Source organism: Ostrinia furnacalis, unplaced genomic scaffold (assembly GCF_004193835.3).
Source record: "Ostrinia furnacalis isolate ACB-3 unplaced genomic scaffold, ASM419383v2 OfSCF7688, whole genome shotgun sequence".
Classification (NCBI taxonomy): Eukaryota; Metazoa; Arthropoda; class Insecta; order Lepidoptera; family Crambidae; genus Ostrinia; species Ostrinia furnacalis.
This window is the reverse complement of record NW_021137927.1, coordinates 55,146-82,776: the sequence shown is the minus strand read 5'-3', so window position 1 is coordinate 82,776 and position 27,631 is coordinate 55,146. Positions and strand designations below refer to the sequence as shown.

Here is a 27,631-nt window from a genome sequence, read left to right as displayed (position 1 = left end):
AGTTTTATTATATTTTCCACAAAACGTATTATCGTTAAAAACTTTATAGAAGAAACAACAACTGTTAAGGAAGAAATTATTTTATTTGCTAGGAGCTTTTGATTTATTATTTTAATTAATTCATTTAAACAATCTTGAACAAAGCTTTTGAGATGGCGCCTTTCTTGAGGTCTTCTAAAGCTTTTTGATACTCCGAAAGCGCGTAAGTCTTCACTCCGAGCTTTTCGTAGTCTACGTATCTGAAACAAATAAATCATATAAAAATGTGTAGAGTGCTATAATTTGAAAAAGAGGTTCAGAATTATTGAGTTTTTAATCCTTCACCCTTCTCTCTCACTGATCCATCTGAATCTTAGGTTAATTAGATAACTTTTTGAGAACGTCGTGTTCCTACAGTAGGTAAAGACGCACAGGGTGACTCGAACCAATCACAAAGCTCTATTCAACGCTGTGCGTTCGATTTGCTGCTTCACTAAAGCAAGCATCGTTTATGAATTCTCTCTCCAGAAATCGACGTGAATAAATTTTCATTATTTGTCAAGAAAAATTCATACTGAAAAGCATGTAAATCCGTTAGCAACAAACATACTCGAAAACCTTCACATTTGTAATATTAGTAAGATGTAGGATTGGTATAATGATAAGATACAAACCTGCTACCCATCGCCTTGAGCCATCCGATGGCGCTAGGGAAACTGAAGGGGTTGATTTTCACCCCAATGAGGGTCAGCTCCTTGTCGTAAATCTGGAACGGATTCACCCTGGGGATGAAAAAGAAGTCATTAAAAATTTAATAAAATTTATAGACTTGGAAAAGATTTACTCTCTTATTAATAAACCCTAGTTGAACTCTGGCGTATGTTGTCATTTAGTATGAAAATATCATTTAATCCAGAGTTCATCCTAGGTGTAACTTTTTATTAATAAGGGGGCTAAGGTTTAGTTACATGTGCTTGCTTAAACACTAGCATGAAAGCACGTCACTATTGAGCAATTGCTACTTTGTAGTAGGGCATGTAATATCGGAAGGTTTTCAATTCCGATATTGAATTCCGATATTAGATCTCAATATCGGAATTCCGATATTAATATCGGAATTGAGTTCATGTGCTATAAAATTAATATTTGGTTATATTCGTAAGAATTCTGGATTGTTTACAATAAAATAATGATTGTTTACAATAAAATACTTTTACTCCTTCGTTATATTACCCTGTTTTATGTTGGCGGAACGAATTTTAGAGTCATTCATGCTTGAACAATATTTTCTACCTCTAAAATTTAAACAATTTAATTGAAACTTTGCCATTGAAAACTTAACATATTAGACTTATTTGTGTAGTATTCGACTTGAACCGTTAAATTCAAATTTAAGGATAATTCATAAAAAACTAAAATGTTCGTCACCTTCGTGGCATCACCTTCGTGGTGTTTTATACACGAAGGTGATTTTAGGCCACGAAAGTGATTTCTTGCTTTGGTTTATTTTAAAATATAGTGACTGGTGTTTATGTTTTTACAATATTTTAATAACTAATAAATTATACGTGGTAAAGTAGAGATCAGTACATCAATAAATAAATAAGGGCCTCGTATTTTTGTTGTCTGTCTGTATGACTGTATGTATGTCTGTATATGTGACTCTGTATCTGTTTGTAAGATAAATTCAATCTGAAGTTTGAGTTAAAAGTTGTACAACAAAAATACGAGGCCCTCTGGCCTAAATAAAAAATGTATTTTTGTTGAGGGACTGATAACACCGGTCAACAAAAAAAAATTTTTTTTTGCGCATGGATTTTACTTATTATATTCTGATTATATAAGCAAACGTATATAAAAAAGTGAGATTACAAATCGAAAATATTTGCTTTTTAAGAAGTTATAGCGATTTGAATTTTCCATCTTCATAGTAGAATGTCTCTCAAGATGCACGTCACATTCTCATTGGGATATATTTATAAATAATTATGGGGGCTTATTCGCAAGAACAAGGGGCACGCTTTCATCAAAATATAGTGGGATTTGAGAAACGACGTTACCAAGGCCTATACTGAAAGCATGATAGGGTTAGATTTTTATGAAAAAAATCTTCTATGGAACATGACAGGAAATTAGAACTTTTCATTTTTAATAAATATTTGGACTCTATTTTAATTTTTCTCTTGTGAGAATGAATCTTAAATGGATGTTTGTTATGTTTTAATAGTTAGAAAGAATGAAAGAAAGAAAGAAAAAAATATATTTGGCAACAAATTAAATCATCTCTATGTTCATGTTTCATGCATTCATTGGTATGAATTTTTCTATTTTTTTACACATAAAAGCAAATCCAGAACAATTTTTTGTTGTTATTCTTGTTTCTAGTTTATAAAGCAATAAAAATAAGCTATGCATAACCCGTGCGCAAAAATACTGTAGACAGTTGGATCTAATCAGAAATGAGGAGCTCCGTAAACTAACTAAGGTCGCTGACATACGGACGCACGTGGCAATTTGCAAGCTGAAGTGGCAATGGGCAGGGCACATAGTAGTTAGTACGCAGAACTGACGGTCCATAGTCCAGTAAAATTAATGTTTGAAAGGGAATTGAGATGTCGTTCTTTGTTGACCAAGTACCTATGGCAAATGCTAAAATTGATTTAGAACAAGTTAAATTAACCATAAATAGTAAAGATATTAAAATATTTGCAGTGGAACAAAAAGTGATGGTGAGAGACATGAGAAAATCATTGGTCTTTGCCGATCATGTACTTTGGGCTTTGTGGCAGGTTGTGGCGAGTTTAAACGCTTTGTTTAAAATCTCAATTAAAACTTATCTGATTCCGATATTACGATATTGGGTCGCTCAATATCGGAATTGAAATATCGGATCTCGCAGTCCGAGATTCCGATATTACGAGATTCCGAGATTCCGATATTCATGCCCTACTTTGTAGCATTTGTGTCGATACATTGCTAATAATAAGCATGCTTATAACGAATTGTTCGAGCACGCTTATTTTAAGCGTGCTAATATGCATGACATTTTTATGAGCATGTGTAAACTATAAATGCCTTTAGAATTGATAGATTAGATAAGAATAGCCGTGTGATTCCAACAGAGTAGGTAGTATAGGACCACCCCCACTCTTCCCATGGATGTCGTAAGAAGCTATTAAGGGACAAACATGTGAACATCAGGCCTCCCCAACCCGTCTGGCCAGCGTGGGGAGCGTAGGCCAAATCCTCCATTTGCCTCTGGTCAATTAGAGAGTCGTGCTCCTGCAGTGGAGACTGAATGACCTGATGATACCCCTGGTTGGGTTTTTTATAGCGGTCATGCTGCAGATCCTGGCTACACAGGAGTTGCAGTAGGAAAGAGAGGTGGGAATAGTCACGTATGATGAGACGTAGGCGAGGTGGAATAAACTACATCTAACGTAGTATAAACAGGGACGAAAATATAGAGAACTAGCGGCCGCCCGTTTTACCCCCTTAGGGGTGGAGTTTCGTAAAATCCAATCTTAGTTGATGCCTACGTCGAAACATCTACCTGCATGCCAAATTTCAGCCCGATTCGTCCAGTGATTTGGGCTGTACGTTGATAGATCATTATGTCAGTCAGTCAGTCACCTTTGAGTTATTTATACTAATATTATAAATGCGAAAGTAACTCTGTCTGTCTCTTTTTCACGCCTAATCCACTGAACCGATTTTGATGAAATTTGGCATAGAGATAGTTTGAGTCCCGGGAAAGGACATAGGATAGTTATTATCCCGGTTTTTGAAACAGGGACGCGCGCGATAAAGTTTTTCTGTGACAGACAAAGCTCCACGCGGGCGAAGCCGCGGCCGGAAAGCTAGTATATGTATATTTAGACTTACGATGCTTGGTGGGTGGGGGGACAGCATCCAAAGAGAACGTATTTGCCACCTGGTTTCATGTAGTTGAAGCTGATCTCCATTACCTTGCCGACACCTGGAAAAGACGACAAAAACATTCAATTGGACATGAATAAGTAAAAGAATATCATCATCAGGTCATTCAGTCTCCAGTGCAGGAGCACGACCCTCTCTAATGTACCAGAGGCAAATGGAGGATTTGTCCTACACTCCCCACGCTGGCCAGACGGGTTGGGGAGGCCTGATGCTCGCATGTCCCTTAGTCGCCTCTTACGACATCTACTGGAAGAGTGGGGTTCTATTCTACTCTGGCGAAACCACATGACAATAATAACTTTAACAAACGTCAAAAATCTGTCAAACTCTATACAAAAAACATCGGTTAACGTTATTAGTTACCCTTAAAGTTAGGTGGTGCAACTCAGCCTTATTGGATATATTCATTTGTTAGAAACCCACACGATGGAAGAAAAATAATTACCTGTGCAGTCAATGATGACATCATAAAGCTCATTTTCTTTCGCCAAAACGTCAGGGGTGATCAGTCTGTAGCCGGTCTCTGGAATTCAATAAATAATTGCTTAACAACGACTGGAACAATTTCAAATATTTTTTTCAGAAAAAAATTCAAATGTTTCCCGAAAAGTTTTGGTTGCTTAGTTGAGGAAACTGAAAGTTTTTTTTTTAAGCATAACAAGGCAGGTATTTGACCACAATCGCACCTGATGTTAAGTGGGATGCAGTCTAGGATGGTACATATCTGCCCTGTAAGTGCTTATTCACTCTCGCCTTGAAGAGGCCCGGATTATAGTTTTCGGGAAAGACAGCAGCAGGCAGCGAATTCCAGTCCCTAGCTGTTCGCATTATAAAAGAGTCATCGAAACGCTTAGTGCGAGCTGGTGGAATGTCAACAATATAGGGATGGTACTGTGGAAAGTGTCTATTGTTATGTGTGTAGTAAGGACGTTTATAAATCACAACACAGTCTTAGGAAAACACCAAACAGTTTATTGACGTCACACACAGAATAACTGTCCACAATAAGAAGGAGTAAGAAGTAGATAGATAACAAGGTCACAGTAGAATATCAGAGCGGAAATTTACATAAAACTGACTAGGTCACGAATGAATTAAGCGCGCGCGCAATGTTTTTATGCAAAATCGACAGCTGACTAAGATCGACTGGCGCGCGTCAGGCGAACGCGGCGGCTGCGGCGGGGGGCGTTCATCCACGGAACCGGTTGGCCCGACCGCCGCCGCTCGCGCCGTGCTGATCGTGCATTCACAAAAATATCTAATAGTAAAACGAATTGCGCGCGGTGTTTGTGCGTTTAACTAGATTGACAAAAGTTATACTAAAATAAGTATGCTATTTATTATACACAGTGTAGTTACGTTAAGTAGGTTTAGTACAGATACATATTTATAATATTTTTACAATGATATTAATTTAAGATAAACTATTAAAATATACTATATTAACTTAATTTTAAAAGGTTAAACGCCACATCACCCCCCTCCAGAGACCGGGTTACGGGTGATAATAATCTGGGAAACGTACTTTACGTCCTGACCGTGTCGTTCTAATATTATTATCTTGTTCGGTTTCAGGAGTAGTTTTTTGCCCTTGATAATCTGGGGATGTCTTGGTCTCGGGGTGTGTCTCGCGAAGTGAATATGTGGGTTTGACCCGATCAATCGAGACAGTCGCTGGTTTCCCATTTACGATGATTTTAAAAATCTTATCTCCTCGCTCTAGTACTTCATGGGGGCCGGTATAAGCCGGTTGAAATGATCCGTGTGTTGTATTGTCCCTAAGAAATACGTATTTGCAAGTAGCCAGATCTTTGAATACGAAGACTGGGTATTTGGCTATGTGTCGGGAAGCAGGAGCTGGGAGCAAGTTGCGTGCGAACTGACGTATTCTATGAGTGAAATCGGTCAAGTCCGGTACATTGTCAGTTTGGTGCTCAAAAAATTCTCCTGGTAGGCGTAGGGTCTCACCATAAACTAGCTCGGCTGGCGATGCATGGAGGTCTTCTTTGTGTGTAGCCCGTATACCTAGCAGCACCAGCGGGAGGGACTCCACCCAGTTACTATTGGCGTGACAGGTAATAGCGGCCTTCAACTGTCGATGGAATCTCTCGACTAGCCCATTGCAGGCCGGGTGATAGGCAGTGGTACGGCGGCGTTGGAATCCTGCCAGCTCGGCTAAGCGGTTAAAGAGCGTGGATTCAAATTGTCGGCCTCTGTCTGTGACGATTTCAGTAGGACAACCGAAGCGAGCTATCCAGCCTTGAACAAGGGCTCTTGCTACAGTCTCTGCCGTTATGTCCTGCAACGGTATTGCCTCAGGCCAGCGCGTGAAACGGTCGACAATTGTAAGGCAGTAGCGATAACCTTGGGATGGTGGCAGGGGTCCGATTAGATCAATGTGGATCTTCGTGAATCTGGTACGCGGGAGTTTGAACGTGCCGAGTGGAGAATGAACATGGCGGGTAACCTTTGCACGTTGACAGGCGATGCAGGCGCGTGTCCATTCGCGGCAGTCTCTCCTTACTCCGGGCCAAACGAAGCGTTCTGTGACCATCTTCGTCGTAGCTGTCGCCCCCGGATGATTGAGGGAGTGTATGCTCTCGAAAACCTGTTTACGCATTTCTTTCGTGACGTAAGGTCGTAAAGTCTCACTACTTTCATCGCAGTACAGTTCAGAGCTCAATCCCGGCAGTTTAACCTTTTTTAGGCGTAACGATGTCGTGTTGTCGAGGAGTAGCTGGAGTTCTGGATCGGAAAGTTGTGATTTGGCTAGTTGGGCAATGTCAACGGGCTGAACGATCTCGTTGACCCGTGAAAGAGCATCAGCTACGACGTTATCCTTACCAGAAATATGTCTGATGTCCGTGGTAAACTGCGAGATGTAGTCCAGGTGTCTGAACTGTCTTGGTGAGCAATTCTCTTTTCTGTTATGAAATGCGTAACAGATGGGTTTATGGTCGCAGTAGACGGTGAAGTGGCGAGCTTCCACCATGTGCCTGAAGTATTTGATCGACTCGTATACAGCAAGCAGTTCTCGGTCATATGGGGAATACTTCTGTTGTGTGGTGTTCAACTTGCGGGAGAAGAATGCGAGTGGCTCCCATAAACCGTCTCGTTGTTGCTGCAACGCGCCGCCAATTGCAGAGTCAGAGGCATCTGTAACGATGGCTAGTCTGGCTTCACAGTTAGGATGTGCTAGCAGTGTTGCTCGGCATAGACTCTCTTTACATTTGGCAAAGGCGTCGTGTTCTGCTTTGGAGAAACTTACGGGGTGTGAGCCCTTGACCGAGCCGGTGAGGAGTGCGTTGAGGGGTGCTTGGTGCTCAGCTGCGTCAGGTATAAATCGCCTGTAAAAGTTGATCATGCCCAGAAATCTTCGTAACTCTCTCACGGTTTTTGGGGTCGGATAGGACTGGATGGCTTCCACCTTCTCAGGTAGTGGCATTGTACCGGCAGCAGAAATACGGTAGCCGAGGAAAGTGACCTGAGATACGCCGAACACGCACTTATTAGTGTTGATGACCATGCCATACTGTTGAAGTCTGGAGAAGAGCTGGCGTAGATGGGCCTCGTGGGTACTCTGGTCCTTCGAAAAGACCAGGAAATCGTCCAGGTAGGCGTAGCAAAAATCCAGTCCCCTCAGCATCTCGTCGACGAATCGCTGGAATGTCTGCCCGGCATTTCGAAGTCCGAACGTCATGAACGGAAATTCGTATAGACCGAATGGCGTGGTGATAGCGGTCTTCGGGATATCGTCGATGAAGACGGGGATCTGGTTGTAAGCTTTTACCAAATCGATAGTGGAAAAGACCTGGCATCCGGAAAGACTGTGAGAGAAGTCGTGGATGTGGCGGATGGGGTACCTGTCGGGAATGGTTCTGGCGTTGAGCATCCTGTAGTCGCCGCAGGGGCGCCATCCGCTGTCCTTCTTAGGGGCCAGGTGTAGTGGGGAAGACCAGGGTGACTCGGAAGGTCTGGCGGTGCCGTTCTTGAGCATCGAGTCAAACTCTTCCTTGGCAATTTTCAGCTTGTCAGGTGCCAGTCGACGCGGCGTACTGCAAATAGGTGGGCCAGGTGTGGTGCGAATATGATGCACCGTGTTATGAGCCGGCGTGCGGAGTATACCAGAAGGACGGGTGATGTCTGGGTATTCCCGTAGTATGTCGTGGTATACAGAGGCACCGGTAATTACCTTGACCGAGGAAATCGCATCTGTTGAGCTGGCAGGCGAAGCCTGGGTCGCGAGCGTAGTGTTGTTGTCGATGAGGCGTTGATGTCTACAATCTACAATCAGATTATAAAAAGATAAAAAATCAACACCTATTATCGGCTTCGTTACATCGGCGACTATGAATCGCCAAGCAAAGTCGCGGCGTAGGCCTAGGTTTAGAACGAGATGTGCGTAACCGTAGGTATTTATTGTAGATCCGTTCGCTGCGCATAATTGGTAATTTGTCGGTAGACGTCGCTCCTTTAATGCAGACCGTGGGAAAACGCAGAGGTCGCTACCAGTATCGACCAGAAACTGCACTTTCGTCCGGTGGTCCGTGACAAACAAGCGACCGGAGCTAGGGCGGGCGTTAGTCGCCATTACCGTCCGCCCGACGCGTTTCCCGCCTTATAGTCGCACGGTTTAACACATTTGTTCGCTTTAGCCCCGTGCGTTGCGTGGTACCAGCATATAGGGTACTTATTGTAGCTCGACTGGGACCTGTTGGAGCGGGAGCGGTCGCGGGAGCGGTGAGCGGCTCTCGCTGTAGGTCTGGAGCGCGAGTGATCTTGGGCGGTTGTGAGGGCTTGCACTTGTTTGGTTAGCGCTGCGACCTGTTGCACTAGGGTATCCAATGTGCTGCTGCTGGCTGCGGTGGCTGACGACATGGCTGCTACGTGTGGGCTGGATGGCACTACGTCATGGATCCGATCGGCGAGATCAGCCAGGGCCTCGAGTGACGTCGAGGGCTGCGACGCGACGATGGTCTGCGTAGTGCTGGGAAGTCGGCTGGTCCAAATTGTCCTCAGGAACTCCTCAGGGACGTCGGGGCCGGCCAGGTTTTGCAGGTGCCGCAGGAACTGCGATGGTTTGCGGTCTCCCAGCTCTTCGTGGACGAGGAGCTGCTTGACTTTTTTGTCCCTGGACGCCGAAAGCCTCTTGATGAGCTCTGTCTTCAGCTTCTCGAATTTGCCGGTAGTTGGTGGGTTGGTTATTATGTCCTCAACCTCCCCTGCATACTGCTGGTCGAGTTGGCCAATTACATAATAAAATTTGGTTGCGTCTGATGTGATTCCGGATATCAGGAATTGACCTTCTATTTGCGCGAACCAAATTGCTGGTTTTTCTGGCCAAAATGGGGGTATTCGCACACCAACTTTAAAAATTTCACTGGGCGCGGCTGCGCTCTGCTCCGAAGCGTCTTGGAATGTTTCCTTGCTCGTCATCTTCAAGTGTTCTACGGGGTCACCAGTGTGGAAAGTGTCTATTGTTATGTGTGTAGTAAGGACGTTTATAAATCACAACACAGTCTTAGGGAAACACCAAACAGTTTATTGACGTCACACACAGAATAACTGTCCACAATAAGAAGGAGTAAGAAGTAGATAGATAACAAGGTCACAAATCACAGTAGAATATCGAAACAGAAATTTACATAAACTAACTAGGTCACGAATGAATTAAGCGCGCGCGCAATGTTTTTATGCAAAATCGACAGCTGACTAAGATTGACTGGCGCGCGTCAGGCGAACGCGGCGGCTGCGGCGGGGGGCGTTCATCCACGGAACCGGTTGGCCCGACCGCCGCCGCTCGCGCCGTGCTGATCGTGCATTCACAAAAATATCTAATAATAAAACGAATTGCGCGCTGTGTTTGTGCGTTTAACAAGATTGACAAAAGTTATATAAAAATAAGTATGCTATTTATTATACACAGTGTAGTTACGTTAAGTAGGTTTAGTACAGATACATATTTATAATATTTTTACAATTATATTAATTTAAGATAAACTATGAAAAATATATATTAACTTAATTTTAAGAGGTTAAACGCCACATAAGTAAGAATTGGGTCGTTTTGGGGTTCTCATTTCATTATGAAATGGTTCAGAGTTACAAGATTGAGAAGAAGTAGGTCGTTGTGGGTATTAGGTGATAAGGTACTACGATTATTTAATTATTTATAAACATGCCGTGTATCTCGTACATGATAAATAGTACGTTCATTTTCAGGTAGCCCTCGTATTTTTTGGCAAGTAACTTGCAGTACAAATCGCACTCGTCTTCTTCAGTTCTTCGGTCTTTTAGAACATTATTAAAAGTATTAAATGACGTCTCCTTCATCTGCTTGCTAGCTTCATTGATGAGATATTCAGAACTTTTTGCTCGTTGACGCGGGTGCTGCAGTGGTTACATCCAGTTTCAATAGTATGTGCACAGGTGGCATGCGCTTCCCTTCCACAATTAAAATCTCAATGGAGCATAATTAAAATGACCAAAAAGAAAGCATACCAAGTCCTCATTCCCTATTTCAATATTGTGCAATACTGCAAGTGCGACAATAGTTGGTTTTACATTGTGCATATGCACTGTTAAACCATTTAATAAACATTGTAACCGCTATTTCCATACACCAAAGCAACGTTCAACACAGTTGAGAGTGGCAATCTGGGTTTGATTGTATCTTTGTTCCTGTTCATTTTGAGGCCTTAATGTGGGTGTAAAAAGATATAACTAGTTGATACCCAGAATACCCCAAGTCTTCCTCTGAACTAGCCTCGTTCAAAGCGTTCTTTAAGAGTGGACTCATTAAATCACCTTGCAACAATGTCTATTATTTTTAGTTCGGCATCACAAGTTACTTGTACGTTCATAGAGTAATATCCTTTTCTGTCTATATTATACTGAGCTGCGTCACCACCATATTTCTTTATTTTTATATGGGTGCAATCTATACACTCCAAGACAATAAAATCGCCGAATATCTTAAAATTCCCTCATTACTTTTTCTTGTTCTGCCAGTGACTGGCATTTTTATATAGGTTTCAGAGTGGCGCTACTCTGGCACAAATGCGACTTACAGTTGGTTGAGATAACCCATGGATTTCTCCCCCATCATATTGAACCTAAAATGTTACAAAGAGATTTAAAAACGTAGGTGTATTAAAATGCGGCATAATTATATGTATTAAATACTTGTAAGTAGAGTACTTCACGACGACCTCAACATCTTATAGCGGTTAACACCTGTAACTGTGATGTTCCACACCTCGCGAGTGCAACTGCAAGTCTTGCCTGACGAGATCAATTATAAAGTTCATGGTATTTTTGTCGAAACGGTATCGTCGTTTAAACTCTACATCTGGCAAAGAAAGTGATCCGTATCACATCTCTCCTGGTAAATCTTTCGACGACGTAGAACATTTTCTGTTCCTTCAATGCGTTCAATAGCTTCTAATGCTTGCAGAGTTAGCAGAGCTTGCATAGCTACATTTCCATCCTTCCTCATAATTAGAAGTTCTCAAACGTTCTTCAAATACACATCAAATGCAAATAAACTCACTTTTCATCCAAAATGACTCGGCGTATTTGGTAAACGGTGCAGATGATACCGTTGTTAATCAATACAGAGTTATTTTGCAATACCCATTTATTTATAAGTTTCATTCGTTTTTCATTTAGTCGATAAGTCGATCGATAAGTCTGCTGGCTGGTACATTGCTTTTATTCAGCCATTACACTATAGTTACCATATTTTTATTTGGTGTTCGGTTCGGTTTATTTAATGTCTTGAATGGTATTTGGCATTGTAAATTATGATAATACTTGGTTCTTCTAGATTTTCTAAAAGTTGAGTAATGAGCCTCTCTTCAAACTTATCGGCGTTCATTTCTTCGTGGTAGTCTCCTGTTTCTTTACTTACATAGTAAAAGAGTATTACGTACCCTTTCATATTGTTGAAAAATTCAACATTTTGAGAATTCAACATTATATTCCAAAAGGCATTTATTTTATTTAAAGTTTACAATAAAATAAAGACTTTCCATCACACTTTTACAGGCTTTGGACTGGCAAGTACCTACTTACCTACTTGCTTTAAAAGTTTAGATACGTAGGTAGGTAGTACTTGGCGTGTTTAAAAGTCAGTTCATTCACAATTAAAGAAAAACAGTTATTTACAATTATTTACAAAAACTGCTGAAAATTGATTCCTTGGACGTTAATGAAGAGCCAGCCTCGCTTATATAAATTTCGTTTGATTTTTAATAGAGAGTCACTTTCACCTCTCATGATATTAAAAGCGTTCACAATTCGCTCCTTTAATTGAGTAACACTTTCTATCGTGTGTCCACCTTCACTGTACACCAAATCTTTAGCCCGACCCTACACGAAAAAGTCCAGTGTTGTTATGTCTGGGAAACGGCCAACCACGCTACAGGTCCTCCACGACTGATCCACCGACGCCCGTACTGCTCCGTTATGTACTCGCGTACCGCACGGTCGTAATGTGCTGTAGCACCATCGTGCTGGTAATACATCCCACGACGGAGATGCAGCGGGACATCAGCCATTAATTTAGTCATGGTTGTTAATGGGCGATGGAGTGGACTGTATTTCTGAGAGATAGGCCTGCTGGTAGTGATCATATGCAAGAAGCTAAACAAGGAAAAACTCCAAAAGGGGCCAAAACAGTATATTAGCTCAAGACATTAAAACTAGAACGCACAAGAGACAGTAAAAAAGCAACTTCAAAATCCAAAAACACTATTAAAAAAAGTAAAAATCCATAAACAATATCAAAAGAGGATTGCTGGCCAAACTGCCAGCAACAAAGGTTGTCTGGAGGAGTTCCAGGTAGCTTCGCCCGTTGAGGTGTTCCAGAAATACTGGCCCGATCAGCTGGTCACCCAGGAACCCCACCCACTCGTTGACACTGTAGCGGGTTTAAGCTCCTGAACAAGCGTAAAGTGGAACGGTCGCTGTCGTTTCGGCGTAAAACACGCCGAACTTACAAACAACAACACACTTATCGGCGCCACATCAAATGCAGCACCTGCATCAGCTGTGCAGCCGTTGAATGTCGACGGAAGAAATTCAGAATATGTTCTTCCAATTCACCATCTCCCGCCGGCATGAATAAGCCCCACTCGCGAAATCGCTGTTCAGCTCCTAAGATGGTCCTTGGGTTTACAACTTTACAGCTCCCCCATAGAATAGATGTTGGCGTTACAGGTTGCAAAAATTAGATATTTTTCTAATTCGAATATTTTTTTCTTTTGGCCTTTCTTGTATTTGTGTGACTCGGCAACAATTTTCCCATGATCTTACATGGGCCACGGAACACTTATAGCTTCCAATTTTTCAATTTGTTTTTGCATCGTTTGAAGGTTGGATGTTTGCATGGCCACAATCGTGGCTAGATGTTCCGTCATGAATGTCATGATGGTGATTATTAAAGTGCAATAAACTGTTAAGTGCCTGGTGGACGAGCGTCAATGTTGTGAGATCGTGTTCTTATAGTCTGCCAATCTGGACAAAGGAACATCATCTTCATCAGAATCTTGGTAGACATCTTCATCTGCAACTTCAGCCTCTTGTTCACTTTCCAATACGTGTGGAGAATTCTCAGGTAGACATCTCAGCTCGGAAGGGTCTTCTTCTTCACTTTCAATTAAATGATCACTGTTTTGGTCATTTTCCATCAGCCAGCGTTGTATTTGGTCGTCGGATGCCATAATTACCTGGTAAAACTAAGTAATTAATTAAACTAAAAGTAAGTTAAAAAATACAGTCACATAAAATAAATAAATAAATAATTTTTTCATTAAAATAAGAGCATTATAAGAACTTATTATGCTAGAGTTTACATATAGTTCTTAGTCTTTTGTAGCCTGAGCTAGGTTAAAAACCTGTGTTTCAGGCGAAAAAAGCTCACACGTTAAATAGTAATTATTAGTAGTTAGTACCTATTTCTGTTTCTGTGCATAGCAATCATCCACCATCTTCTTATCCGTCTTTTATTTTTTATTTTCTTTGCAAGTTCCAGACGACATTTCACGTAGTTATAATATGCCAGGCCCCCGATTGCGCTATAAGGTTTCACTTGAGTTTGACTTTTTCTTTGAACATTTAATTTGGCTGTTTTTAGTAAAAAAAAATAAGGTGTTCGGACTTTTATTGGAAAGTGATTAAATCCGTTTGTAAATTTGAAAAAAATTCCGGGGCAAAATAAAAATATTTTTTTTAACAATACAATTTATTGTGTATGTGACACAAAAAAAACTAAATTAAAAGGGATGGGTCTTTAAGCCGTTTGGTTGGTACTAATTAAAAACTTAAGGTTACTAAATTTAGCGCGCTACTCTTCACTCGGCTCAACCCCCTCCGCACCCGTCGGGTGCAGCAAGCGTTCGGCACTGCGGGACAGCCGGTGCCAAACACCTCCTAGTGTACAAAACAATATATTATAAAAAAATATCAAAACAGTAAGTGTACAACTGGTGCATTAATACCCTACCGCTTAAACAGGTAGTAATAGGTATATTAATATAAAGAAATTAATTTACTTGTGTTCGCTTAGTTAAATTACTACGACACACAAAAAAAACAATCCATCGCTCTCAAGGATGGAGCAAATGTGAACACAGCAAAATCCATCGGTAATTCATTACAATGGTAAATCTATTTAAAAAGTAACATTTTGGTAAAATGTAATTATTACATAGGTAATCTACTTTTTCAAAGTAAACTAAAATAGTTAACAAGCTCAATAGAAAACGGAACCAACCTATGAAGTAGGGTAGCCCAGGACCGTGGTGGACGGCCTCGGTATACACATATCGGCCAGTCATGGTCAGGGAACGACTCCCAGGCACCATCGTCACCTTTTGAACAAAATTTACTAAGTTGCGGACACATCACCGAGTACCACGTTTCTAATAATTTATCCTAACTCAGCGGAGAGGCGAATGAGTTTGAGAAAGAAATCACAACATACCTTCAACGGAGGAAAAAATCCGGCGACAACAGCTATATAGCAGGACACAGCCCAGAGCTCGCCACCGAGCACTGCCCAACTAAAATCTGTGAATAACAACCACGTGCATTGGTTAACAATGCCGCCAATGCAAACAAGAAAATAACAGGAAGAAACTCAAGGTAATTCTTGGAATAGGACCTGCTTACCTTCAGTAATAGAACTCCAGCACGTGGCGGTGAGTCCACAAAATCGGCGAATAGCGGGATTTCGGTGTTCAACCGGAATTCCCTTATTTCGACCACAATAATATGCGTGCCCTGCCCGTTTGAGTTGGGAACGGCACATTTAGGGCCGACTCAGAATGCCACAACACCACACACTACAGAACTTCTGATCTCCAGCACGGCCAGCAGAAGAAAAGGGCCCATCGAAAAGCGCCGATCATCACCCGTGACCAGACTTCCGTTTCAAACTTCTCAACCTAGCCAGTCAATAAATCGAGCAGATTTTTATTTTCAATAAGTGCTATTTGTGTCAACTAGCCTCTTATTGAATAATTTCGATATGAGAACTCACAATACTGCTCCTCTGATTTAGATTTAATTAATTAATTAAACTTTAGAAATAAAAGAAACACAAACATAAGTATTCGGAACGTCTCCCGCGCGTTTCGTTTCACTCAGAATATGTCAAATTTCTAGAACGTTCCGAATCCATGATCAATCAAAATACATTATAATGTTATCTATATATATAAAAGAAAGTCGTGTTAGTTACTCCACTTATAACTCAAGAACGGCTGAACCGATTTAGCTGAAAATTGTCAGGGAGGTAGTTTAGAGCCAGGAGAAGGACATAGGATACTTTTTATCCCGTTCGAAATGAAAAAAAAAGACTGCTTATTTATTGCCATTAAGGCGGAACAAAGTTCGCCGGGTCAGCTAGTTTTAATATAAACATTGAAGAAAATACTGAAAATAACTAGAATTTCAATTAAAGAGCCTAAATATTAAGTTTTATAAAGTGTAGTGTTGAATATTTAATTTCGTTATACAATTTTCTTTACTAAAATAATGAAACGTAACGCACCGATCTGTCAAACAGAGACATTCTAAAAGTGATGTTATTTATTGCTCTGTTTACCAAAACAATGTAATTAATTTTAATAGAAGTTAATTTAAATTCAGTGAATCTCTAACAATGACACAATCAAGTGACAAAGGAAATACTGTACACTTTATAAAATGTGACCTTACGGTCAGTTGGAATGTTTGTTTGTGGAAATCGGTAAGAATTTAATCTCGCCAAAAAAAAGTGTTACACGTTGTTTCGTCTTTGCTTGCGCGTGAACTTTACCGCGATACTGAATTTACACCTCAGCTGGAATGAAAAACGGAGCGTTACTGGTAAAGAAGCGGCAATGTATTGGAGACGTTAAAAATTAGCGCAATCGGGGCACAGAGCGCACATTGCAACGGCATCTTCGACGTCCATATTGCCCGTAGACTGAGAGCAGTGGACGTGTGGCTGAAATGATGATGATGAATCGTCAGTTACTTTCAGCTGGGGAAAAAACTTTATTCATAATCGCTATCACATCTCATAAGAACTCTTGCCCTAAAATTACTTCGTAGGGTATTACATCATCGGGAATTATGTGAAAATGCATTTAACTCATGATTGTCTACCTCAATTGGTGCGGTGAATCTGCCAAAAGAACTTACTTGCTTTTTTCCGAGCCCAGTTAACATTACATTTTCCTGAGTAAACTTTGTAATTCCTAACGTGAAAAATGCTTTACAGGTTATTAAATTCACAGCAGTACCACTATCAACTAAACTTTTAATAGTTAAACCTTGAATATTTAAAGTCTTTATGTTGTTGTTTACATCGAAACCACAATTTTGGGTGCGCAACGTCATCTTGTCATCTGTCATTGTAGCTGTCACTCCGTCATAGACAATCGCGCCCGCGCTGCCATTGGTCGATACGCAATTACATAAAAATTATTGATGAAATTTATTTTTCATTGCAGGTATCCCATATGGCCTTTTACAATCATACCTGACCCTTACACCAGAGGTTCCCAAACTTATTTGTATCACGCCTCCCTACTGCTTAAATGAACGTACCTACGCCCCCCTCGGCCCAGGGCAGCCCAGGGCCCAGCAAGTGCGATGCGAAAGTCTGTCTTGGCTTTCACGCCTAAACCGATATAGAGATAGTTGGAGTCCCGGGAAAGGATGTAGGATAGTGTTTATCCCGGTTTTTGAAACAGGGACTCGCCCGATAAAGTTTTTCTGTGACAGACTCAATTCACGCGGGCGAAACCGCGGGCGGAAAGCTAGTTGTAAAATAAAATAATATAAAGTCCAAAAATACACTTTTAAGATGTTCTAATAATTAAAAATCTTTGGACTTAATTATAACGCGGATTGTGAAAGTCGCGGAAACAGTTTCTATCTCGTGTCAGGCACAAATAGATGTTGCATTTAATACACAGCATTTTTGGTTATTTTTCTACAACCAATTTGGCGGAATTTGTTCTGTGTTTCACTGACTTCCGGTAAATTACATACGAGCATTGCACCGCGTGTTCGGTTTGCTTCAGAGGGAAGGGGTACAGGGACTTTCCTGTTTCTGAAAGTAGGGACGTTTTCTTCTCTATCCGAATCGTCGTGCAATGAGTGTTCGGTCGGATTCTGTATTGGCATTCGCTTCAAGAATGGCTTCAGCAATTTCTAATTTAAACGACCGAAGTTGCTGAATCTTATGTTATCTCGTACCATTTTCCAATTGATCTTGCTTGAACAGAATCCAGGCGTTGCAAATAGCCAGATCCACCATATGGGATATAAATATTTGCGTCCATTTCTTCGTCCTATAGCAATTAGGACAAACTGCCAGCATCCGATCTGCTAGATCCACGCCTCCCATATTCGCGTTATATTGTTTAACAACTTGTGGTCGCGGTACCGAAACATACCTTTTTGTTTTTTTGGACCATCTTTCACAGCCATCAATCGTTTGGTCGGCGTGTAAATTTGACATAAAAGTTATAGGCTTGCTATCAACCCATTTAGAACCTATTTCTGTTTCTGTGCATAGCAATCATCCACCATCTTCTCCGTCTTTTATTTTTAATTTTCTTGGCAAGTTCCAGACGACATTTTACGTAGTTATAATAATTATGCCAGGGCCCCGATTGCGCTAAATATTTTCAACTACATACAACGCGACTAGACATAGAACGCGGTGTCGCTGTGACAGCTAGTTCAAACGAAAACAAACCGCAACTGCTTCTTGTAAATGCTGAAAGCTGCTTTTTCTCAAACTCAAGTGAAACGCCTTCGCGAACATTTAATTTTGCTGTTTTTAGTGAAAAAATAAGGTGTTCGGACTTTTATTGGAAAGTGATTAAATCCGTTTATCTTTACCGCGATACCGAATTTGCACCTCAGCTGGAATGAAAAACGGAGCGTAACTGGTAAAGAAGCGGCAATGTATAGGAGACGTTAAAAATTAGCGCAATCGGGGCAAAGAGCGCACATTGCAACGGCAGCTGTTACTTCGACCTCCATATTGCCCGTAGACAGAGAATACTGATTTGGAGCAAATGTCTGTTTTTGGTGTCCCAAATCCCTGTACTGATTCAACTCTATAATGATTCAACAGACAAAATAGGAGATGAGAAAAAATCCAAGTAGTTAGTTAAATGAATTACAAATAAAAATATTGTACAAATTATAGTCAAGAATAGTTCTAAAATATACATAATAGGTATAAGGATTAAATAAAAAGTTGAAAAATACCCCACTAATATGTACAGGTAAAGGTATTGTAGTATATGCTTTTCATCAAGTGTTTTTAATTGAAAAAAAAAAATTAATACTTCTCCAAATCATTTATTGAGTATCTAGCAGTACTTATAAATTTTGTATAATTATGGTCCTCCAGTGGGTTAATGCCTTCCATCATATTACTTTCGGAGTCTTCGGACATTTCGTCGTCAGAAGAGTCTAAGCTTTCATCGTCACTTGTAGGATCAATTATATTTTGTCGAGTTCTATACCCATAAGTCTGTCGGATTCGAAATATTTGTCTTCGATTTTCCCCACGTGTTGACACACGTTAATCCATTCCATCGTTGTAACAGTGTTCAGTGGTCAGTTCGTTGCAACAGTCAAAATCGTCTGTTTCCAAAAAACTCTTTCGGTCTCTATTTTTTCCTGGAGTTACAATTTTCGAATTAGAAGCTTCAGCTAAATTACTTTCTCGAGTTATTTTAGTGACAGTGCGTTCAGAAATACCTGAAACGAACAAATATATTATGATTATTTGAAATACTTAAAATACAAAAATTACCCCACACGGAAGCAAAATACCATGCGATGGTCACCCAAAAATGTACCTGTCAAGGAAGCATTCCGTGCCCGTACTTTGCAAATTGGTATAAATGGCCCCTTATTGTCCCGTTCTGCTTCACAAGAACGTTTCACCTTCAAAACAATCTCTCTGCCGGCACTTTTAATAACTTTTGGCATGATGATTAGTCATTTTGATCACTGAAAACTAATAAAAACGCAAGACACTCCTAAACGCTCACTACACCCGACATAAACAACGACATGGCGGCCTGAGATTAGTTCCGATTTTGGCCACGCGCAGACATAGATTCCTATGGGACTTGAAAGAAGCTAATGATGTGGAAATGATTGTGATTATTTACATTATTTATTATATCAATGAATTGGTTTGTGTACCTACTGTACTCGTAGGGCTCTTGAAAACAGTTTATGATGGCTGCGGCTATCTTAAAATCCTTCATGGTGTTTGGTAGTGCGATTAAATACTTTGTCTCTAAATATTTTAAAGTCGCGCTTGAATTGACCGTTAATTGTCTCTACGACCACCTGCATAATGTGACTCTTCGTGATCACTTCCAGATTTGTCAGCTGACTTTCACCAATCACCGCGTGTTACAGACAGGGGTACATGTGCAACATAGCCGTATGACTCTAGAAGAGGAATACTATCATGAAATCCTCTGTCCAATATGAAGACGTCACCTTCTTCCAAAAAATAATTAATCGGGGCCTCTTCCATAGGACCGTCGTGGTTTTGTAAAATCTGCTGCATTATTGATGCATCAGAGGTTGCATCGTATGTTCCTGTAACGTTTATAATGTATCCGTCCCCACACATAACAAAGAAAAGATTCTTCTGTGGGAGTCTCCAGTACGAGCTTTAATTAAGTAAGCACCTAAGGCAGTTCGGGGTTTTTTGCAAGCCATAGCTGGACGGTTTTGGTTAAAAATTATATTATAGTTATGTTTTGATAAGCCTGTCCAGAATTTAAAAATAACATCATCAATTTGTTCAATGCTTTCAAAATCTAAATGACTTTCTACTTCTCGAATACTAAGTCTTAGCATAGACTGCATCTCAGTTTTTGTAAACACTTTTGAGAATTCATGCTGTTCTAGAAACTCCCAATTATATGTATAATGGTATTTGTTCATTACACACTAGCATTATCTGATACAAATATTTTTTGGGACGTTAAAATTCGCTTTCTAAGACTAATTGGAACATTGTACCTTTCAGGATTTGTGCAGTTGGACACAAAACAATGTCTACTTGAATTTGTAGTGTGTGTAAAATCATCAAGCTCCATCACTGGCGTTGTTACTGGTACATTTTCCATCATCGTTCCAGATGGTGAAGCTTCTTCACGAATTTGGGATGCATTTCGTCTAACATTTATATAGTCCAGCAACTTGTACACAAAAGGTGCCCCGATAACTAAAAGAGAAAGGTACAGATAATCATTACATAATATTTTAAACAAATAAATAAGTCCTTGTATCAATCTACGTTGCAATTGAAATAATATCATAACAAATAAAATATTAATATTAAGCGTATAATAGTAAATTATTCACACTAAAAAGTAATCACATACCTCGCGTGGATAAATGCTTGCTGCTAATTCATATCTCGCAGGCCCAGTAGGTATGGCATGTGTTTGCCTCCGGAACAAAGACATGCGGCATAATGCACAAGAATCATCTTGGTGGTGTGCAGAAACTGGATTTTGACGCACCTCATCAATGTTCTGGGCTCTTTACACATTTCTTCGTGCTGAGACCCAGCACGCATAACATACACGGCCCCCAGATGGAATCTAAAAAGAGTCATATATAATTAAGGATACAAACTTNAACGCCACAGTACGCTAACCTGCGTCTGGTTCCCCGAAGTCTTAACTTTTATGGCTTTTTATTAATGATATTTATTAATGTCAAGACAAAATCTTTTATGACAATAGGTAACACAATATTAAAAATACCAACTCACCCAATTTTTTCACAATCTCTAGCCTAGATTTGTTCATTTCTGACACCGTTACTTCACGGTGCCCATGGTGGTGGAGTGTGGTCACCCAGAGATTGCCTGCGAAACACCATACCAATATTTAGAACTATAAGGTGGACAGACGACTCATAAAGTTAGCAGAAAGGCGCTGGATGCAGGCCGCTACCAACCGGGCGATGCGGAAATCATTGAGGGAGGCCTATGTTCAGCAGTGGACGTCCTGTAGCTGAATGATGATGATGAGGCTTTTGTACCTCAAAAGGAATTTTCTGCTCCTATTGGCTGTAGCATAAAGGACATAGCACACTTATCAACTCGGAAAGGGATCGTAACCGTATCAACTCGAGGCGGTTATCAGCACTTAAACTCTTCGCCTGGCGGTTGACAGCGAGCGAAAGGCAATGACGCTTGCGAAAGGCGATACGGTGTTGATCCCTTTCCGAGTTGATAAGTCTGCTATGACCTTATAGCTTTCCTCGATAAATAAATAGACTATTCAACACAAAAATTAAATCCAATTCGAACCAGCAGTTCCTGATTATCGCGTTCAACCAAACAAACATATTCTTCAGACTTTTAGGCTGGGTTGCACCATCTTACTTTGACTGTAACAAACGTCAAAAATCTGTCAAACTCCATACAAAATTCACCGGTTATCGTTAAAGTAACTTTATGGTCTAAATGGTCTAACTAAATGGTCAAAGTTTGGTGGTGCAACTCAGCCTTAGTATACAGATGAGCTCAGCTGATTAACAAAAATGTTTATCATATTATTATGACAATTGAAGAATGACTTGTAAATCTTGTAATAAAATTATCGTATTATCAAGTGGTAAAATGTAAAACAAACAAAATAATTTAGATCTCCCACGAGCATGTCTATAAAGATAATGGACGCACGTATAGTTTTATCGTCGAAATAATCTAAGTCAAAATATTCCATAAACTATTTGTTATTTTTTGCACACGAGGTGACACGAGTCCACTTACTTGTATTACTTGTCAAATAATGAATTAAACTTTTAATCGATATCTATAAAAGTGAAAGGTCAAAAATCCCAAAAACTACAAGTGCTAGGAGTCTCAAATTTTACATGGGGGTTCCTTTTAGAACGTAGTGCTCACTAAGACGGGATTTTGCAAAATTCAACCCCTAAGGAGGGAAAACGGAATCCACGTGTACGAACTCGCGGGCACAGCTAGTTTTAAATAAAAGAAGGGGACAGTTTGACAAACACCAAGATGATGGTATACTTGTAGATACTTAATAAATTTTACCACAAAGGGGAAGCACTTGGCCTGCATCTCACCTGATGGTAAGTGACGATCAGGCCGAAGGTGGAAGCGAGCGTCACCCGGAATCCTCAACCACAGAGGAACTGGCTATCTTAATAGTTAAATGTATATATTTTACTATGTCTGAATTCATTGATTTGATATTTTCTTACAAACTGATAATTCTTTGTAACCAAGTCTGGTAATTATTATCATAGAGACATTGTAAATAATGTACTAATATTAATTACCTACCTACAGTTTGACAGCATAGATTAATTAATTATATTTATAGTTTTTTAATCTCTATTTCCAACGTCATCGGACGGGACTGTACAGCTTATTTATATCTTTTTTTATCTTTATAGGGTCAAGTCCCCTGTTCGCATCCATCTACTTTTTGGTATCCAAACATCGGATCACTCTTTAAAAAGAGTGGAAGTCATCAGTCATAGGTACATGCAGGGTGATCCAAGCATTCTTTAAAGAGTTTTCTATATTTTAAATACATTTTAAATTAGTGTCAGTTTTTTTAAAAACGTTCGAATGTAAAAAGATTATCGTTTCGGCGCGCATGGGTAGTGAGTGAGTGACATTTTATCTGGTAAAAGTCGCGGGAAGCACCTGGACAGTGCACGACAAATTGTGGAAATTCTGGGGGAGGCCTTTGTCCAGCAGTGGACGGTTTTTGGTTGGAATAACGAGTCCATGACATTTAATATCTGATACTCACCAATGATTCCAGCTCCAACGATGAGGATCTTCTCACCAACTAACAGGGGGGAGGCGCGGTCGAAACCATGTGACACGCAGGAGTAGGGCTCGCAGAGACCAGCTGAAAAAATACTTTTATTTATTTAAGGACCAACAACAGAGCATGCACTTTAACAGTACCCCTCTTTCTGGCGCAGTCGGGTAAAAATGTAGTAGGTACATTCATTCAAGTTCTAAATTCGTTAAATGTTATTGCGGGAAACGCAGGACTGGTCGTTGTAGAAAATCCTTGGAAGAGGCCTTTACTACGTCCTTTGGTTGAAACAAAGATCAAAAAAGGCTGAGTTGTGGACCTTTTTGGCACACTTCATCCTTTGTACTTCATCGTCATCATTATTTGACAGGATTTTCAGATTAGCCGGTTGGCAGCGGCCTGCATCCAGGGTAATCCTTCATTCATTCGCCTTTATAAGATCATCTGTCTGTCTTTTTATATAACGTCCCATTGGCGCTTGATCCAAAACCTTGCTGCCCCATCGTTTCTCGTTCCAGTATCATTCAAAATATTTTGCGTGCCAATAAAATATCTTATTCTTTTTCTAATAAATGTAATTTTACCTTGTTCAGTGGTAATCCCGTCAGGCAGCGCGTACACCTGTGTCTGTGGTACCTTGCAGTACTGCGCCCAGCCGCCGTCCCTCCAAATGCCGACGGTGCTGTTGATGCCAGCTGTCAGGCAGTACTGGTACTTGCCCTTACGACAGAAGTCGCAGAGGCTGCAGGCGCTGGAATAAATAAAGAAAGAAAAAGAAGTGATTTGGGGCCATTTAATTCATTTGCACAAATTACTAATACTTGTAGTCCCGTTAGCCCCTCGTACTAAGCTAAATATGCTTGTGTCACGATTGAGCTCTCCACAATATTCAAGCGGCGGCGGGGACCGAACCCGCGTTCCCCGGATCACGAGTCGGCCAATCCCACCCCTTCACCGTTCGGCTATCGTGGCTTCAAGAATTACTGCTAGATGCTAGAATTGAAGCTCCTGCTACTGCTGAAGACTGAATAGATATATGAGGAACTTGGTTCGATCAAACCCCGCCACTGTTTAACTATTTTGTTGAACCAACTCGTATTAATACAAGCATTTAGCTTACTACGAGAGGTTATTATGGCCATCTTCCGGCTCCATCGCCTTCCAGATCAGACCCTGGATATGATGAACCAAGAACAGATTACTTGTCAAGACAATTCAAACGAGCCCAAACTCAACTAGGCTTCATTCGTCTTTAATTCAAACTGCGTCAAAACCTTTCCCTAAATTCGGGACTAATCCCAGCTCTACAGAATTAACCCAAACTGCTTCTTTCTCTCCTATTATCACAGATGTTTATTTTATAGGCTATCTATACAGGGTGAGCTTACCTGTTAGGGTCCACCACGACCTTCTGTCCCTTCTTGAAGATGGACTTCTTGCCTGCATCGTGCACTACACCGCTGAATTCGTGTCCAAGCGGCAGAGGGCGCTCTTTTGATGCCGGGAACTCTCCCTGGATAAAAAAGTTACTTTTAGAAGTTGACATAAACTTTTAGTGCGAAAAGTAAGCGATTAAGTAATCGCTTACTTTTCGCACTAAAGCGTTTCGATAACTCTTATAATGCGAACATCTAGGGACTGGAATTCGTTGCCTGCTGCTGTCTTTCCTGATCACTATAATCCGTGCCTTTTCAAGGCGAGAGTGAATAGGCACTTACAGGGCAGATATGTATCATACGCGACTAGTGCGGACTAATCCACGTAATAATATTACGTGGATTAGTCCGCACTAGTCGCGTCAAGTATGCTAAATTACTACGTACTAGGTGGAATAGGTATTTGGATCAACTATTAATAAATACTAGGAATAGGTGAACCTAGTATCAAATTTACCTAGTATAACCCATCTCTATTAATAACATAAATTATAAGGTTTAAAATGTATAATTTGACATTTTAAACCTAATATGTTACCTACCTTACTTGCATTATTTTTACAACTTACTACAGGAAATACTCGATATACTATGTTACGTAACTAGTAAATAGGTACATAAACATTATCGTACATAGTTACAGAATACCTAACCTTGGCCTTTTATGTATATAGGTATGTTTACATAATAAACATAATGTTAATTGCCAGCAACAAGATAAAAAGTTAAAAGTGTTTCAGATTAGTCGGTTTTGGTAACTGCCTGTATCAAGAGACTACCTGCTACCTTTATGGGGTCGTCTGTCCACCTTGTGGGACTCGCCTCTACTCCAGAACCTCGCTGCCCCATTGGCGGTCAGTTCTATGTGCTACGTTCCATGTGGGCACATAGCACGTTGAATGTTAATAAGTACCTGCCCTGTGCCCTGTGAAAGTTCTTAAAGTCACTGCCCTGTAAAAAGTAATAAGTACTTGCCATGTACGTGCCCTATAAAAATTATAAATATGTACGTACCTGCCCTGTACGGCCCTGTAAAAGTTATTAAGTGACTGCCCTGTTAGTGCCCTGTGAAAGTTAATAAGTAGCTGCCCTGTACGTGCCCTGTAAAAGGTAATAAGTACCTATCATGTACATGCCCTGTGACAGTTCTAAAGTGACTACCCTGTACGTGCCCTGTGAAAGATCTTATGTGAATGCCCTGTACTTACGTGCCCTGTGTCAGTCCTTAAGTGACTGCCCTGTAAGTGCCCTGCGAAAGTTAATATGTAGCTGCCCTGTAAAAGTCAAGTACCTGAATGATGTGCAGGTCAGTGCCACAGATTCCTGAGTATTCCACTTTCACGACGACGTCGGTGTCGTTTTCTATCTTGGGCATGGGGTAGGCCTTGTCATATTTGAGGGTGAGGGACTTCCCATCGAAGACTACGGCCTCCATGTTGGATCTGTAATGATGATGAACTTTCTTAATCAACAAGTGAGTTTGTTCCCGTGGTGGACACCACGATTTGAACTAAATCATAGAAATCAGCCTAATAAGTCATCGGGGGCGTCCACCACGGGGTCAAGATAAATCGGGGGCGTAAGCCGCGAACCCTTGTGTATATCTGGTCTACACACATCGCAATAACATTTGGATGACAGCGGAGCGAAGTCTTGCGACTATGCAAAAAAGAACCGAAGGATACGCGAATACTTGGCTACTCACATCGCAATAGCGCGAATCTTCAGGTAACAACTGTGTACCGGTTGCCAGATCACACAAAAGAAAAAGCCGGACAGGCCGGACGAGAGAAAATTTGGCCGGACACGACTGTAAAAAGCCAAACATGTCCGACTAAAGCAGGACACCTGGCAAAACACTATGTGTACCGCATTTTCCTTTTATTAGATGGATAGACAAAACAAGAAATGAAATAATATGTAGTTACACAATTTAGGCGGTCTTATTGTTATGAAGCGATCTCTTCCAGACAATCTTATTTATAGAGGAGCGTGTTTAAAATAAATTAACGATGAGAAGATGACGGTGATTGGTTAAAATATTTTGTAATGTTTTTTCGTTAAAATAAAACTGATTTCATTAATTAACTAGCGGCCGCCCGCGACTTCGTACGCGTGGACCCCGTTTTACCCTTAGGGGTGAAGTTTCGAGTTTTTTAGGGTTTACCCGGAAATTATTCAAACTTCCGTAGGAGAACCAAAGTAACCGACATAGCTCGCAGAATTGCTAAAATCAAGTGGCAGTGGGCGGGGCACATAGCTCGTAGAGACGATGGCCGCTGGGGCAGGAAAGTTCTCGAGTGGCGACCACGGGCTGGAAAACGTAGCGTGGGCAGGCCTCCTACTAGGTGGACCGACGATCTGGTAAAGGTCGCGGGAAGAGCCTGGATGCGGGCAGCGCAGGACCGTTCATTGTGGAAAACCTTGGGGGAGGCCTTTGTGCAGCAGTGGACGTCATTTGGCTGAAACGAACGAACGAACGATTCAAACTTTTCTCGCTGTAAAAACCATCCTTGGACTTCAAAAAACATTTTAAAAAAAGAATTGGTAAAATTGGTCTAGGCGTTGTTATGCGCTTACCAACACATTTTGCGATTCATTTTTATATTATAGATTGTTATGTACCAAGTTAAGTTATTCAGTATTTTTAAAATTATGTATGGCTATAAATTAAACAATTTGGACTAACAGAATAATAGTTAAGATGTACATAATTATGGCATTACAACAGTTAACCCGGTAGCTACTAACTTGCCTCTAATACATGTAAACAAGTTTATCTACCGCTCCGCTACGTAAATAATATATTACATAATTAGTATTTATTTAATCTTACCAGTTGTATGTCTGGTTATCGCGAGCACCGAGGATCGACTGACAGTAATAATCGTATGTGATAACAGATAG

The 27,631-nt window shown here is 40.6% G+C and overlaps 1 protein-coding gene and 2 long non-coding RNA genes across 3 annotated transcripts; 1 reads left to right on the top strand and 2 right to left on the bottom strand.

Moving 5' to 3' along the window:
• Positions 1–64: 64 nt before the first annotated feature.
• Positions 65–27,631, bottom strand: LOC114365938 (D-arabinitol dehydrogenase 1). Its single transcript, XM_028322667.1, has 10 exons — positions 27,561–27,631; positions 26,016–26,166; positions 24,677–24,801; positions 23,873–24,039; positions 23,274–23,375; positions 21,248–21,343; positions 4,364–4,441; positions 3,865–3,958; positions 654–761; positions 65–239 (listed from the first exon to the last, which is right to left on the bottom strand). The coding sequence occupies exons 2-10, from the start codon at positions 26,157–26,159 to the stop codon at positions 125–127; spliced, it is 1,029 nt and encodes a 342-aa protein (XP_028178468.1). The 5' UTR covers positions 26,160–26,166; positions 27,561–27,631; the 3' UTR covers positions 65–124.
• On the top strand, positions 4,754–10,833 carry LOC114365940 (uncharacterized). Its single transcript, XR_003656987.1, has 2 exons — positions 4,754–4,955; positions 9,526–10,833. It is a non-coding gene; the product is annotated as an uncharacterized LOC114365940 (long non-coding RNA).
• Positions 18,820–21,084, bottom strand: LOC114365939 (uncharacterized). The gene is made up of 2 exons (XR_003656986.1): positions 20,853–21,084; positions 18,820–20,692 (listed from the first exon to the last, which is right to left on the bottom strand). It is a non-coding gene; the product is annotated as an uncharacterized LOC114365939 (long non-coding RNA).

Excerpts from the sequence above, each read along its gene's own strand:
- LOC114365938 (XM_028322667.1), bottom strand. The coding sequence starts at position 26,159 with ATGGAGGCCGTAGTCTTCGATGGGAAGTCCCTCACCCTCAAATATGAC. Across the intron at positions 24,040-24,676 it reads GTCGTGGTGGACCCTAACAG|CGCCTGCAGCCTCTGCGACT; the intron begins GTAAGCTCACCC and ends TATTTATTCCAG. Across the intron at positions 240-653 it reads CTCAAGGCGATGGGTAGCAG|ATACGTAGACTACGAAAAGC; the intron begins GTTTGTATCTTA and ends TATTTGTTTCAG.